This window comes from Trichosurus vulpecula, chromosome 3 (assembly GCF_011100635.1).
Source record: "Trichosurus vulpecula isolate mTriVul1 chromosome 3, mTriVul1.pri, whole genome shotgun sequence".
NCBI lineage: Eukaryota > Metazoa > Chordata > Mammalia > Diprotodontia > Phalangeridae > Trichosurus > Trichosurus vulpecula.
The window spans coordinates 181,104,973-181,121,581 of record NC_050575.1 but is presented as its reverse complement, the minus strand read 5'-3'; the positions used below and the strand labels follow the sequence as shown (position 1 = coordinate 181,121,581).

The following is a 16,609-nucleotide window of genomic DNA, read 5'->3' as shown; positions in this document are numbered from 1 at the left end:
GGCGAGGAAAGCGATTGCGTAAGACACAGTTTAACACAAACTACACCGAGGTGGGAAGCCTGGTGTGTCCCCCTCCCCCTTCCTTTTGTTGCTTTTCGTTTAAACAATATTGAGAAGAACGGGAAGGTGAAGGGGATGGCGGGGGGGGGGCGGAGGGAGATCAGAATAAGGATTGTGGTAATTCTAACTGAAACGGTGTTGCAAGGAGGCTGGAAGATAGTGGACAGGGGAGGGAGGGAGCAAGGGACTGGAGAAAAGGTAGCGGTGGGAGACTTGGGGACAGGGTTAGATACACACCTAATCACGGCTTCTCATTACAGTGCTTACAAAGAGCAGAGGGAGTACCCGAGAAGGCAGCACATTTCTCGGGACAGGCGGCTAGTGCTGTGCCTGAGAAGGGATATACTGCGGCCTGGCCAAAGGGAGTCAATGCGGCCGGAATAGGGCCGGTGAGGCTCTGACCCTGGTTCAAATAGGCTACCAGCCGTCGCATCTCCTCGAGAGCCTGGGCCTGCATCAGGATGTAGTTCTTCGCTAGGAGAAGTGTAGCAATTTTGGACAGTTTCCTCACGGACGGGCTATGCGCGTAGGGGATGACCGACCTGAGCCCGTCCAGAGCGTCGTTCAGGTCGTGCATGCGTCTCCGCTCTCTGGCGTTGATACTCAAGCGCAAGGAGCGCTGCTCTTTGGGCTTCTTGGCCAGGGTCCCCGCCTTGAGTTTGGCGTCGGTGTCGAAGCCAGGGCTCCTTTTTCTAGGTTCAAAGGCGTCCTCCTCATCGCCGCTCTGCTCTCCGCTGCTTTCCGCTGCTCCTCCCTTAGCCAGAGAAGCCCCATGAAAGTCTCCGGCAGACGATGTGTTGTAGCCCCGGTGAGCTTCAGCACCGCGGACAGAGCCATAAGGGAAAGATGCCGTTGTGTAACCTTGGGTTAAGGCCAGGTAGGTGTCTCCGGACAGAGACTTGAGCTCCGCCATTGCCTTCTCGGGCAGCTCCGCGGAGCCCGGGAAAAGGTCGCCTCTCCCCACACTCATCAGGGAATATAAGCTTCCAGTAGGAAGCCACCCGCTTTTCCGAAGCGCTGCTTTCAGGAAAGGGGAAACAACCCCTTCCAGTGCTAGAAATTTGTCCCCTTTCCTTTTCCTCCCCCCAATCTCTGTGCGGTTTTCTGACTTAAAGCCAGAAGACTTGGGAAGGAGGGTGCTGGGGGAGAGGCGCCTGAGGAGGACGCGATGTGTCTAGCCTGTTCTGAAGCTTCTTGCACCTTTTCCTCTCGGCCGTCCTCAGTCCCTTCAGTACCTATCCACCTCCTCCCCCGCCACTGCCAACGCCGAAGCACCCGGGTTGGGGGCGGGGGGCGGGATCTAGCTGCCACTTCGGCCCCCGTCCTTGTTATATGCCTTGGAGTAGCCCTCTGGGATTTCGTGGCTGCCCAATCAGAAGGGCCTCTTATAATTAAAAGGAGGGGCGAGAGAGACTAGGACTAGGGAAGAGAGACAGAAATTTTGGAGAGTAGTAGAGACAGACATAGACTGAGAGACAGATACGTGGGGAGAGAGTCGTAGCGAGAAAACCACAACCACGGAAGCACAGAGAGAGAAGAGAGAGAAGGGGAGAGAGAGAGAGAGAGAGAGAGAGAGAGAGAGAGAGAGAGGGGGGGGGGGGGGACTGGATGGAAGAAGTTGCTTTTGGAGTTAGGACAGGTGACAGAAATATTTCTATTATTTCTATTGTTGCAGGAGGGAGTTGGGGAGGAGAGCCCGAGCCTGCTCTCTCTCTCTCTCTCTGTCTGTCTCTCTGTCTGTCTCTCTCTCTCTCTCTCTCTCTCTCTTTTCTTCTAATTCTTCTTCTTCTTCTTCTTCTTCTTCTTCTTCTTCTTCTTCTTCTTCTTCTTCTTCTTCTTCTTCTTCTTCTTCTTCTTCTTCTTCTTCTTCTTCTCCAACTGCATTTTCTTGCTCAACTTTTCCTATTTCTGCCCAAAAACGTTTCTAAAAATCATTCTCTCAATTTGACTAGAGTGTGCCTGGGGGTACATGGCGAGCAAGGTAGTTCCCAACACCAGGACTGCTAACCTTACAATTTATTTTGATGTGGCTTCTTTAGACTGAGGCTTGCTTTCTGTATCAAGGACCTCTGGGGACCGGTAAGTTTGCAGAAAGGATAAATTTATCTGTGGATTTGTATAGGATTTTGAAGTGAGGGCCCTATTCCAGAGCAGCTCCTGTGTCTTTCTTTTCCCTGTTGGTGGGCTACTTTTTCTTCTAGTATCTCTAATCAGAGTCCACACTTCAAAATTGCAGAGAGAGACGCTCTGAGTCCTGGCAATATGTACCGGGATCCTGACTTGTTGGGTCCTGGTATCTATTTGGGCAATGTGTGTTGTGGAATTAATGAAGGAGAAACTGGCAACTCCCAGAGCCTCTCCCTTCTGGAATTTCTGAACATGGAGACTCCAGAGACTGTATCTCACAGGCTGTGTCTATATTTCCCACCAAATACTCCCACAAATACTCCCCCAAGCATATATAACTCACCCTGGCTAGTTACTTTTTTTTCAGGGGGGAGTTATGTGGGTGAGACAGAGGAGTATATGTGGGATGCTAATTCTTGGATCCTGCCAAAACCTCTCCCTTACCTGATTTCACTGGAATTGGGGCTTGATCTGGTTATTACATGAATAATAGAGAAAAAATTAATTTAACCTGTGTTTAAAGAAGAGTCAGGGATGGAAGTGAGTTGTTATAGAGAATAGTCAAGAGGGACTCTATTATGAGCCAAAGATCCCTTTCCACCTCCTTTCAACTAGGTATCAGAAGTAGAAATGGATTCCTGAATTCCTTCATTGTCTCCAGCATTACTAGAGTTCTTAGCCTCTGTATTTACTTTCAGGCAAAGCCTTCACAGGTGTAAGCAAGGAAAATAGCCCTTGTACTAATGTTAACTGACTTCTGTCTCATCCTTCTGCTGTAGATCCCATGATGCCTGCCAGGCTCTGATTTGAACTATGCACATGCATAGTGACTGGTGAGAGCTACATTTAGTTTCTCTGGTGTCATAATTATTTCAAATACTTTAATACTTCAATGGATCTGTGATAATATGGCAGTTAACCACTGAATTTAAACCTAACCCAGTTAGACCACTGGGCCTGGAGTCAGGAAGAGCTGAGTTCAAATCTAGCCTTAGAGACTTACTAGCTTACTTCTGTTTACTTCAGTTTCCTCAGCTGTAAAATGGGGATAACAATTGCACCTACCTCACAGGAGTATTGTGAGGATCAAATTGCATTACAAATTCAAGTATTTGTAAAGTGATTCTAAAATTTCTATATAAATAATATGATGATGATGATGATGATGGTACTTCCTCCATTGATACAGATGGAATCTCATCCACACCTTCACATCCTGAGTGATTCTTTTCCATGTTCTCACATAGATACTACGAAGCTTTTCTATCCCACATGCTGGAGGTTTTCCTCTGTGCCTTTTTACGTGTCATAGATTCTAGTACAGAACTCAGAGAGTAACCATCTGTCGTCTCTTGCTTTTTCTCTACATGATCATACATTTTCTATTCTCTCTTAAGGAATTTTTTGTAGGTATGGCATTTTGGATATATGATGCAGCTTACTTATACCTATCATGTATCTTTCCATTGCTTTTTGAGTCACCTGCAACCCTGATTCTTTGAAAACTGTGTTCCAATGCATAAAAAGTACATTATTGGGAGAATTTGGTTTTGAAGTTGGATCCTCACAGGGTGCTTCCAACGAGGAGCTTATTCTGCTAATGCAGAGTGGGGACATCTTTGCAACTTAATGTCTTAGACAGCAACCTGGGGCACTGAAAGTTCAAGGGATTTGTCCAGGGTCACATAATTAGTATGTGTTAGAAGTAGGACTTGAAGTCTTCTTGACTCTGGGGCCAATCTCTATTCACTATTTCATTTTGTCTTTACATAGAAGAGCATTTGGTTAAAATAAGGGGTTTTGTGTCAGAAGCCAGTTGGAATTATTAAAGCACTGAACAGTCTCACAGATATAATTTGTCCTGCTCACATCTTCTGGACCCAAGTCATTATGCATCTACAGTACTTCTATTACACACATACACACAAACACACGCAGATGGACTGACTCAGTGCATTGGTCATTCAATTGTAGGTCATAGTATGGACAATAGACATTTTTCATTCATTTGGTTTTTCCTGTGAGGATTATTAGGCCCATTTCCTTCAAGTTATTATGACTGTAATGGAGGAGGTCTTGCAAAGTTCTGGAAGCAAATGTAATTAGCACAGTATTATCTGAAAACAGGAACATATGGAGGACTTCTTATGTGCACCTTGCATAGGACATCCTTTATGATAGTCTTGGACATGACATCTCCATGCTTTATTACTCATTTGAAGGTGATAGTAACATATTTTAATTTATAATGGGAAAGAAGAAAATTGAGTTTTCCTTTTTACCCATTTTTTTGCCATCTCTCTAGGGCCTGTGGCTATGTCAATACCAAAATCAACTGGTTCAAGGTGAGTAATTTTGGGGGCATTTTTCATAGACCACTGGCTTATAGTTTAGTCTACATTGCTTCTCCTCTAATGGAACTTAGGTTGATACCCATTGGATGTAACTCTGGGTGGGAAACAGGGCAAGTATTTATTTCTTCCCTATTGACTTTTGATCACACTATCTATAATTTTTATTTTAAATCTTTTCCTCAGACCTCCTATACTATCTCCTCCTCCTTCCCTCTTAGCAGAGAACTTGGACTCCTATTTTAATGAGAAAAGGCCATCAAATATGAATTCTCTCCTTACATGAAGGGTTATAATAAGGAGTTGTTTTGTTTGTCCTAAGAGAGCAGTTGTAGGAACATTGAGTTAGAAACCATAACGAGGCAAAGTTAGGCTCAATATCAAAAGAAACTTTCTGAGAATTAGAACTGTCCAAACATAGAACAAACTCTCTAGAGAGATGATAGATTCCTTTTCCTTAGAATTCTTCAGGCAGAGCCTGAACAACCACTAGTTACATATGTTATATGTAGTGGAGAATCCTTTTTTGAATAGGTTGGACTAGATGGCATCTGAGGTCCCTTCCCACTCTCAAATGCTGTGATTTTCTGTAATTCCACAAGTCAAAATCCCTTTTCATCATTCTCTATGCTCTCTTCCTTTAATTCAGTCTCTGATGAATGGGCCTTCTCCTTGCTAAGGCTAACTAATCTATTTGTGCTCTTTAGCCCTCCTGTCTCATCTCCCCGGGAAAATTGCTGCCTCTATCAGTTCCTTCCTTTCTTTCATCTTCAGTCTCTCTTGATCAACTGACTGTTTCCTGCCACCCACAAACATGACTAAGTCTTTCTCATCCTTTATAAACGCCCTCAAGTTCACTTTATTATTTCCTCAAGCTAACATCCTATATTTTTCTTTCTTTCCTAATCAAATTTATAGAAAGATGGCCTATCTCTGTTGCTTCTATTTCCTCACTTTCTATGCACTCCTCATTCCCTTGCAATCTGGATTTATTTTATTGAAAATGGTCCTTAAAGATTATTGTTGATTGCTTAACTTCTAACTCCGATGACCTTTTTTCAGTTCTCATCATCCTTGATTTTTCTGTAGTTGGCACTATTGATTACCCCTCTTCTTCCAGACATTTTCTTCTCCTTTAACTTTTGTACAGCTTTTTCTTAGTTTTCTGCCTATCTATTTGACTTTCTTCTCATTCTCCTCTGTTTGATTATTTTCCTCCTCTTCCTCCTCTTTCTCCTCTTCCTTCTCCTCATTGAGTGTGGCTTTTCCCTAAGGCTCAGTCCTGGATCCCCTCCTCTTTGCTTTCTATACTGTCTCCCTTGGTAGCATCACCCACTCCCATGGATTCAATTATTGTTTCTATCTAGATAACTATCAAAGCTGTATATACAGTCATAATCACTGTCCTGAATTACAGGAGCATGTTAATAGCTTCCTACCAGATATATCCTCCTGATTTCCCATAGGCCTCTTTAAGTTCAATATGTCCAAATTAGAACTTATTTATCTACCATTCCTCCTCTAACCTTCTCCATTTCTTTTGGTGATAACCCCATCCTTCCAGTCACCCAGGTTCACAACCCTGGGGTCATCCTTGAGTTTATCCTTTCTCCTCTACCCATTGGGTAGTTTTTACAAAGTAATGTTTTCTTAAAGGATATAGAAGAACAATTATACAGACGTTTCCCCCAACACCTTGAGCTCATAATCCTGTTAGCCCAAAAGCCATTTGGGTTTTGGATGGGTGGGTGGGATTAGGTTCACAATTTAGCTCAGTTTCTACATAGCATTTTCCCCACAAAGTTCACCTCCAAAGTTACTACTGATGTCAGACCTGCTGCAATATCTCCTATATCCACCTGTTTTTCTCTCCTCATACAACTTCAGACCCTAATCACTTCCTGTCTGGGTTATTGTAATAGTCTCATGGTCCCTCTATCTTCAGTCCCTGTCTCTTTTGCGTTCCATCTTCCACACAGCTGCCAAGTGGATATTTTTAAAAATACCTGATTACACCACTCCCTTCCTGAAAAATTTTTCATGGTTCACTATTGTCACTTGGATAAAACAAAAAAAAATCCTTAGGCTAACATTTAAAATTCTACACAATTTAGCTGGCTTCTACCATAATAGTCTTATTTTTATTAATTCCTTTCATGCAGTTTCATTCCAGTTGGACTGTTCTGCTGACTAATCATCATTTAAAATCTTCCAGGATTTTGAACAAGTAAACTCACATGTCTGAAATGTATTCCCTCTTTACCATAATGTCTTCCAATCCCTAGCTCTCATGAAAGCCTAGCTCCTACTTCTTGAGGTTTCTTTCTTGAATCTCCAAGCAATTAGCAGAGTCTTGAAATTACTTTATATATATTTTGAATTTACTTATGTAACAAGAATACTCTGGCCCCACCTCCTCAAGTCTAGTCCTATTATATCTTCCCTCTCAGGGTTTTTTTGGTACTCTGAGGCAGTTGTGGTGTCTTTCTATCTCTCTCTTTGTCATCAGCTCAAGTCCCCATTTGTTGTGTTCTCACAAATTTTAGGGGGTCAGCAACTAGAACTCCAGTTCCACTGAGCTATTTCATATTATATAGCTTTTACAAAGGAATATTTACTTCAAAGATATAGCAAGAACAAACATACAAACATTTCCATCAGTACCCCAGGGACAAAATCCACCCATACTACCTTGGCCTCTGGGTGGGTGGGTTGGATTAGGATCACAACTCAGTTTAGTTTCTATGTAGCATTGGTCCTATCAAATTCGCTTTCAGAGTTGACATTGATGGCAGGCATACCTCAATACTCGGCTTGGGTGCCTAGATTCACAGATCTCTGTGGCTTGGGCTCCCACATGGTCCAGATCAGAGACTCTACTCCTTGAATCTAAAATGGAAAAGAACAAATGGAAAAAACCCAGGTCCTAGGCCTATTTCTTGTCAGCCATTTGGCCTCATATGGGGTAGAGCAGGAGGCAGAGAGAGGGATTGAAGAGGGGAGGGAAGATCTCATAGCTCTTCTCATAGCATGTTTTTTTTCATAGGAAGCCATTAGTGAAGGACTCATCTCAATTGCCCAATTGTAAATGCAGTTAAACAAACAAATAAAAACAAACCCATAGCAAGTGGTGACTTAAGCCCTTTTGAAGAATCCAATAATTCCAGCTATATAGCCAATGTAAAAATGTTACTCTCAAGAATATGGAAGGCCAACTGGAAATAGTTGTGGAATGTTGACTCATGTTCCAATTCTCAGATTTCTCCTATAAGCAGTTCTCTAATTTCTTCCATGTGGATAATGACGTCTTAGCAAACTGATGGGGTCTGCATACATGCCAGATCCCCACTGCACTTACTTGCATACATACTGTATCAATTTAGTAGAAAGTAAACTCTTTTTTTGGGAGGGGGGAAAGGCAGGGCAATTGGGGTTAAGTGACTTGCCCAAGGTCACACAGATAGTAAGGGTGTCAAGTGTCTGAGGCTGGATTTGAACTCAGGTCCTCCTGACTCCAGGGCTGGTGCTCTACCCACTGCATCACCTAGCTGTCCCAGAATGTAAACTCTGAAGCCAAGAACAGTCTCATTTTTGTCTTTCTACTTTCAGAGCTTAGCAGTCTTGCACATAGCACACACTTAATAAAAGTTTGTTGAGTTAAACATATGTGTGTATTTGTTTATTCAAAGGAAGCATAGTATAGTAAAAAGAACGTTGGATTTGGAGTCAGAGAATGTAGTATAAGGCAAAGAACAATGGATTTGTAGTGGTAGTGCTTAATTTTGGGATCCAGGCTCTCCTACTTAGCTTCTTTATGACTATGGACAATACATTTAACCCCTCTGGGTTTCCATTTCCTTTCATGTCAAACAGTGGCTCAGCATTATGCCTACTGAGCAAGGCTCGTCAGTCACTCTTATTTGCTCTCTCTCTGTACTTTGTTCCTTTTCCCTTTAGGCATGACTTTACCTCCAGCCACTTCCCTTGACTCTTTTTCTCTGGAAGTATCTTTCCTGTCGAACCACATCTGGGGAGAACTGGACAGGCCTTGTTTTAGTATCAGCCCCCAGCCAATTGGGTAGCTTCAACTGCTGCTGATTCTTTCCCCCCTCCTCCTCTCCCTCCCCCTCTTCCTCTCTTTTTCTTTCTCCCTCTCCTTCCTTCTTTTCAGGTATTCCCTACTTGCCTTCCTCTAGTTGCATTCAGCATTGAAACACATAAATTAGCATTTCAGTGCTTAATAGCATTTAACATAATTGTCTTAAAAGACAATAAAAAGAAAGGTAAATCATTTTTAAAGAAACCAAGTGAGCTTCCTTTGCCTGCAAGGAAGGAATCAAATTCCTCCTTTCCTAAAGAGAGAGGAAAAAAGGGAGGAGGAGAATTAAGGATCTGCAGCACAGATTTCAGGAGTCCTAACCAATGAATCTGCTCCGTGTCTCATGCATGCATCAATCACACCATCTCAACCTTATGACTTTGGTGCTGATGAACTTCTGATGGCTGTTCCCCATCCGCCCTATTTTGTTTCTAATCTCAAGCTCCTGAACATTATCTCTCTGCCACTGCTACTCCTATTATTCTTCTCTGTCAAGATATTAGGAGACACTCTGTTTTGCAGAGTTAAGACCCAGTAAGCAAGCTGTGCCCTGAGCTAGGCATAATAACAATCCTTTGCACTCACCCTCTGAATGATCTAGCCACAGCAAAATCCCAGAGTTGTTTCTGGTCATGAAGCCCTGCTATAAATCAAACTTGTCACAATGTTACTGTTACCCCTCATTGTCAGGGCTTTAACTCACTGTGTAGCCATATGGTGAAAGTATTAAGATCTCCCTACACTGCTGTGCTCCCCCTTCACTAGGGGTGGGGCTCTGGCACACGTGTCCTTGATTGCAAGCCATTTCTCTCACTTTGAAATTAAACTTTTGTTTGATTCCTGACTCTCCTGTCCCTAGACTGCTTGGTTTTGTCACCCACAGGTTAGAGGCCAGTTCCAGTCTGGTTGACATCTCCAGCTTCTATATGCTTTAGCTTCCCTCACTGGCTTTCCCTCTCCACCTTTCCTTAGTCAAAGTAGGGCTAGCCCACAGTTCCCACATTAGGGCAAAACTCCCTAGGGCATTAAGGAATCAGAAATGCTGGGAAACCTCCATGACCAGTGATCATTGTCTCCAGGGTCACCATCTCCTGGGCAACATATCTGGCTGGGCATGGCCCAAGTAGCACTACCATGTAAAATGAAGGCTTTCCTTCCACTTCTACATCCTATGATCCCCAAGTTACAAATGACCAATAAGGGTTAAATGATTTGCCTGAAGTCATGTCATTAGTGAGTTGGGACTAGAACTTAGCTCTTTAGATTCTCAGTTCAGTCCTCTTTCCATTACATTTGTGATTCCAAAACTATTAAAAGGAAATGGAGAAGGGAAATTTGGTAAATCAGGTCAAATTTCCTAAATACAGGAAGCAAGAACAAATCCAGGAGGGGAATAAAACTTATTTAAAAGTCAACTAGTTATCTTGAAGAGAGTGTGAATTTATAAACAAAATGGAAGAAAGTTTAGACAATTTTATGAGTAGCAGTCAGTCACTTAACAAGCATTTATTAAACACTGACTATAAGCCAGATACAATGTTAAATTCTGGGTATATAAAGAAACATTAAAAAAGGTCCCGGCTCTCAAATAACTCAAAGTCAAAAGTGGGAGACACTATGCAAACAATTATGTACAAATAAGATACATACATACATACACACATATTATATGTACATATTAGGAGATCACCAAACGAAGGCACTAGCAACAAGGGGGAGGGGGTCAAGGAAACTTTCTAGTAGAAAGTGGAATTTTAGTTGGCTCTTAAAAGAAGCCAGGGAAGCCAGGAGGTAGAGATGAGGAGGGAGAGAATTCCACTCGTGGGACAGTCAGTGAAAATTCATAGAGTTGGGAGATGGAGTGTCTTGTTCAAGGAACAGCTGGGAGGCCAGTAACAGATTTATGATCCATTATGAAGGTGCATCCATAACCTTTGAGGCATATGTTAAAGAGCACAACCACATCTTCCTTTAACTGGTTTCTCACTGCCTTCACCTGAGAAAAAAATCCTGGGCTGGAGAGTCTGTGGGGCACACCAAGAGGGGCAATTTTGAGATCCTTAGTAGGGCAGACAAATCAAATGATGAAAGGATTTAGGAAGAAACAGAAGTTACATTTGAGGATTTGAAGCACTAAATTCAAAGTAGGAGATGGCTGAAGTGAACAAGGCTAGAAGATAGAAGTGAGCTCAAGAAGGTACTCTCCCTCAGGGCCCTGGTCTGCTTTCGTGTTCAAGTAAGTACAGTGAAACCTGGACGAAGTGCAGACCTGGAGGGAATCTTTTTTCTTGATAAGTTAAGATGGACAGAATACTGGCTATAGTGGCTGTAAGGGTTTTTGATTTGGAAAAGTTAAAAAGCTAGCTATCCAGTGACAGCAAGAAAAACTCAGTTGCAAAAAAAGGTTTTTAAAAACAGTATTATTTCTGATAAAGTAAAGGTGGAAACAAAATATTTGCCAAAGACTGGAGAATTTGTGAAGAAATCACAACCTATGAATGTAATAGAATATTGCTGTATAATAAAGATTTATTAATATAATGAATTCAGAGGAGAATGGGAAGACATATTGAGTGATGCAGAATGAAGGTAGAATCAAGAGAATGGTATAAACAACAAAAATTCAGTCAACATAGGCAACAAAACTTTGGTCAAACATAATGACCTGCTTTTCTTTCTATAAGTGTAACTCCTCTTTCTTAGGAGACTGGGAGGTGAATAAGTTTGAAGATTTCCATAGTTCTTGGAGACTTTATAATAGATGAAGTTGGGAGAACCAGAGTCAGGAACCTACTTAAAATTGAGTGAGAGGCTATTGAGGTGGGGAGGGAGGTGTAAAAGTTGGATGGAGGAAAAGATTAGTGCTATTATGAATGAAGATTAGACCTTAATGTTGAAAAATAGCTGACCTTGAGTCCTGGTTTTGATCTATCTCAAGGATGTTTAAGTTGTTTCAAGAAGTGTCACAATATATCAAATATTTCCTAGACAAGTATAAATTTCATTTTAATTAATTTTTTGAGATCATTGGCTTTTATGTAATTTACACTTCCCAATGTATTCTTCTTCCTCCCAGAGAGTCAGCTCTTATGACAGAGTCTAAAAAAGAACAGTCTTGGAAAACTAATCACTCATCAGACAAGTGTGGTGTTAAATTCAGTATTCTGCATCCATAGTCCTCCCACTTCTGCAAAAATGGGATGGAGGTATATTCTTATATTTTTTCTTTGGGGCCAAATTTGGAAATTACATTTTTACGGAATTCAATTTTGATTGTTTCACTGTTGTTCTTTCTACTTACATTGTTGGGGGGGTAATTATATTTTGCTGGTTCTGCTTATTTCATTTTGCATTAGTTTATATGTCTTTCCATACTTTTCTGTATTTATCATCTTCATTGTCTCTTATAGCACAATGATATTTCTTTGCATTCACATACTACTATTTCGTTAGCCATTCCCCATTTGATTGACATCTACTTCATTTCCCTGTCTTTGCTAATTAAAAAGTGCTGCCATAAATATTTCTGTTTATATAGTACCTTTCTTTTGACCTCTTTGGGGTATTTGATTAGCAGTGGTACTTCTGGGTCAAAGGGTATTAGTTTTTTAAATCATTTTATTAATACCATTTCAAATTGCTTTCCAAAATAGCTGTATTTTTATTTTTCCAGTTATTTTTCCATACAGCATTTATTTGGAGAAAGAGATATAATAAAACTAATCAACATTGCTACTTTCCCAAGCATGGGAATCACTACACTAGGCAAGCAGTTCTTTAATCTAATAAGGATAAGAACCACAGTAACAATAATAGCTAGAATTTATATAGCACTTACTATCTGCCAGAAACTGTGCTAAGGGCTTTACAAATGTCATCTCATTGGATCCTCACAATAATCCTGGGAGGTAGGCTCTATCATTATCCCCATTATACAGTTGAAGAAACTCAGGCAAATAGAGGTTAAGTGACTTGCCTAACATCACACAGCTTGTGTTTAAGGCCTGATTTGAACTCAGGTCTTCCTGTAGGCCTAATGCTCTATCTATTGGACCATAATAATAGCAGTTAACATGCTATTCTGCTCTGGTTTCCACCTGCAACCTGGTATTCCAGTTCCTATCCTGAGACTCTGGGATCGCAACAGGTGAATGCTGACCGTAGCTATCCCTGACCTAGAACTATCATTCTCCATTGCTGGGTCATCTTCACGTCATGATGCTGCCTGTGTACCCTGCCCCTTCTCACTCTCTTTTTCACCTCTAGCTTGGAGAATAGTAATCAAATCAATTCAACCATTCCTGGCAAGGAAAATTGTCCTTTGACAATTGTCAATCAATTGAAATCTTTGATAATTTCATTTTTGCCCCTTATTTGCCCTTATTGCTCCCTTTCTAAGTCCATCTCCTTGGACTGGTTTCCCTTGACCTGGATCTCAAAGCTGTTTTAGCCTCCTCTTGTGCTGGGTGATAAATATTTGACTAGCCAGTCTTTGCCCCAAGTGACTTCTGGAGAGACAGAACTGCACTGAGCTGGATGCTGGATTCTTTCAGGCCTAAGCCTGGAGTGCCACATAGCCACAACATAGGTTCCTGCTCCAGTTTTCTCTGTTCTGCAGTTTTCTGACTGAGTTTTGTTGAAGTATAAAGTGCTATCCTGCTACCTTCCCAGACTGAGCAAACTTCTGCCATCTGGATTTCTAGGGCACCTGGTGAAGTAGGGGGTAGATTTGAGTTCTGTGGCAAGTCCATGGTTGATTTGTATAGTTCTGTTGCTGGAGTATGGTAGGAGAATCTTAGGGGCTAAGGAGTAGTCTTCTCTGTTGTTAGGTCATTGATTTATCTCCTTCCTTTGGGTTCCTGGTGTCCTACAATAGAGATAGCTGAATTGCTCTATCTCATACATAATTTCTATTTGTGGAGGCTTGAGAGGTTGAGAAGACTGGAAAAAATGTCTACCCCTCTGTCTTGTTGGCCACATGATCCTTAGTAATTTTTTAGGCATAGTTCCAAATTGTTTTTTTTTTTTGAATAGCTAGATCAATTTACAAATCTACCACTAATGCATTAATTTAAGTTTTTCCTTATAACCCTTCCAACATTTGTCAGTCTTACCAATTGGGTAGGTGTGAGGTCAAACCTGAATGCTTTAATTTGTATTTCTCTAACTTTTAGTGATTTTGGAGCATTTTTTCCCTATTGGGTATAGGTAGTGTAAGTTCACACTAGCCTTCTCTTGAAAGACTGCCTGTTCATATTCTTTGACTTTTTAACAACTGGGTAATATATAACCTCTTAAATGCTAAATCCAATGGCCATTTTTTAGTCCCCGTCTTTCTTGACTTCAACACTCCTCACTGGAGTTTTTTTTACTGCATTAATTTGGTACTCATTCTATCTGTCTGCTTGCTCCCAAGTCTCCTTTGTACTACAATCATCTATGTCCTTTCCACTACATGTGGGTGTACTTAAGAGCTCTGTCCTGGACCTTCTCTTATTTTTAAAATTTTATTCCTTGGATGCTGTCATATGTTCAACTATCACCTCTATGCAGATGACTCCCAAATCTATATATCTACTAATAGTATTTCTCCTGATAGTCACCCACATTCACCATTTCAGAATACTCCCCAACTAGTCCCTTTCCTTTCCTTTCCTTCATCCAATAATTAATCAAGTCCCATTGGTTCTACCTCAATAACATCTCTCACACCCATCCACTTCTCTTCTGCTCACATGGCAACCACCCTAATCCTAATAACCTATCTCCTGGACTATTTTGTTTACTTTTTAAAATTTTGTCATTCTGAACTTGACAAACACCAACAAAAATAAGCATTTCCATATAGAAAGAGCAGAAAAAGAGGATTGAATGAGAAAATAAGAATCTCTGTTATGTACAGACTGCTTTAAATTTTATATATCCATATATATCACATTCAACATGTTAGTTTAAAAACTGTCCTTTTTGTTTGTACATCTTGAACTTCTTTCCATTTTCTTCTGGACATTGATAAAAATGTTTCAATAGATCCTCTTATTTTTTTTCTTCTTTTATATTGATAACCTCTCTAAACTCACCTTGAAATTAAAAAAGAAAACCTTTCTTTGTGTAACCTGAGGTTCAAACCTGGTGCCTTTGCATAAGACTTTCTTCACTGATGAAAACAAAGACTACTCTCTATTCCTGTGTGAGAAGCAGAATTGGTGAGAGCTTGGGAAAGTAGAGACCTTTTGCTTCTCTCTTTCAGAGAAGAGATAGTCGTACTCAGATCTCTTCAGGGAGAGACTCCCAGAAGGGGAGGAAAGACTTTAGGAAGCAGAAATCCTTCTTCAAATATTCCTGATTTCTTGCTTGCCTTACTAGAGACTTTGGCAAATTTTTCCTTGGGTAAGATCAGGGATTTTCTCTGACTCTCTATCTCTCCTGTCTTTCTTAGTCTCTGTCTCTGTCTGCATGTCTGTGTCTGTTTCTTTGTCTCTGTCTCTCTGTTGAGATAATCTCTTTCTAGTGGGAAATCTCATTCATTGTGTACACTTTGTGTGTTGTTTGGTATATTCTAATATGTATATACAAAATATGTGTATATATATGCATGTGTATATATACATATATACATACATATACACATATATGCATGTATATATATATATATATATATATATATATATATATATATATATACATATATGTGACTTCTTTGATTCTTGTTTGCTATCTTCTTGGAAAAAAGGTGCTTGCTATTCACTTTCTGTGATGATCTTTTTCTAGCTAGCATTTTGTGGGCAGAGATCAGGCCTTTTGACTTAAGCTCGGGGCATTTCTTCCTCTCTAAGGTATAATAACCATGGAAGTGGTTTGAACCTAATAATGAAATAATTTTTCCTGGACTAGACTAGCAACATTTGGGAATGCCAGTAGATATAATGCTTTTTTAAACATTCATTAATTTTTTAAAAAATTTCCAAATTCTCTTCCTCTCTCCTTTTCCTCCCCCACTCCTTGAGAAGTCAAGCAGCAATTTGGTTAGCCATGTCACAAACACACACATGTAGACCAAAAAAAAAAATAAAGTAAAAAAAGCATGCTCCAATTTGCATTCCTATGCCATTAATTCTTTTTCAGGAGGTGGATAGCATTTTTCATTATAAGTCCTTTGGAATTGTTTTGGTTATTGCATTGCTGAGAATAGGTTAAATAATTCATAGCTGATCATTGTTGTTACTGTGTACAATGTTTTCCTGGTTCTGCTCATTTCACTTTGCATCAGTTCATGTAAATCTTCCTAGTTTTTTTCTGAAAGCATCCTGCTCATCATTTTTTAATAGTATTCCATCACAATCATATGCCACAACTTGTTCATCCATTCCCCACTTGATGGGCATTCCTTCAATTTCCAATTTTTTGCTACCACAGAAGAGCAGCTAGAAATATTTTTGTACATATAGGTCCTTTTCCTTTTTATTTGATCTCTTTGGGGGTACAGTCCTAGTAGTGCTATTGCTGGATTAAAGAGTATACACAGTTTTATAGCCCTTTGGTTATAGTTCCAAATTGCTCTCCGGAATGGTTGGACCAGTTCACAATTCCAGCAACAGTGCATTAGTGTCCCTATTTTTCTACATCTCCTCCTATATTTGTCATTTCCTTTTCTGTTATATTAGCCAATCTGATAGATATGAAGTGGTACCTCAGAGTTATTTTAATTTGCATTTCTCTAATCAATAGTGATTTAGAGCATTTTTATGTGATTAGATAGCTTTGATTTCTTCATCTGAAAACTGCTTGTTCACATACTTCGACCATTTATCAATTAGGCAAAAACTCATATTCTCATAAATTTGATTCAGTTCTCCGTATATCTGAAAAATGAAGCCTTTATCAGAGGAACTTGTTCCCACGGTTTTCTTCTTTTCTTCAAATCTTGGCTGTTTTGGTTTTATTTATGCAAAACTTTCAAATTTTGATATAA

At 40.3% G+C, this 16,609-nt stretch overlaps 1 protein-coding gene across 1 annotated transcript; it reads right to left on the bottom strand.

Moving 5' to 3' along the window:
* Window positions 1–301: 301 nt before the first annotated feature.
* Window positions 302–1,030, bottom strand: BHLHE23 (basic helix-loop-helix family member e23). The gene has a single exon (XM_036748565.1). It carries the CDS (start codon window positions 1,028–1,030, stop codon window positions 302–304), a length of 729 nt encoding a protein of 242 aa, XP_036604460.1.
* Between the last annotated feature and the right edge of the window lie 15,579 nt (window positions 1,031–16,609).

Excerpts from the sequence above, each read along its gene's own strand:
- BHLHE23 (XM_036748565.1), bottom strand. The coding sequence starts at position 1,030 with ATGAGTGTGGGGAGAGGCGACCTTTTCCCGGGCTCCGCGGAGCTGCCC.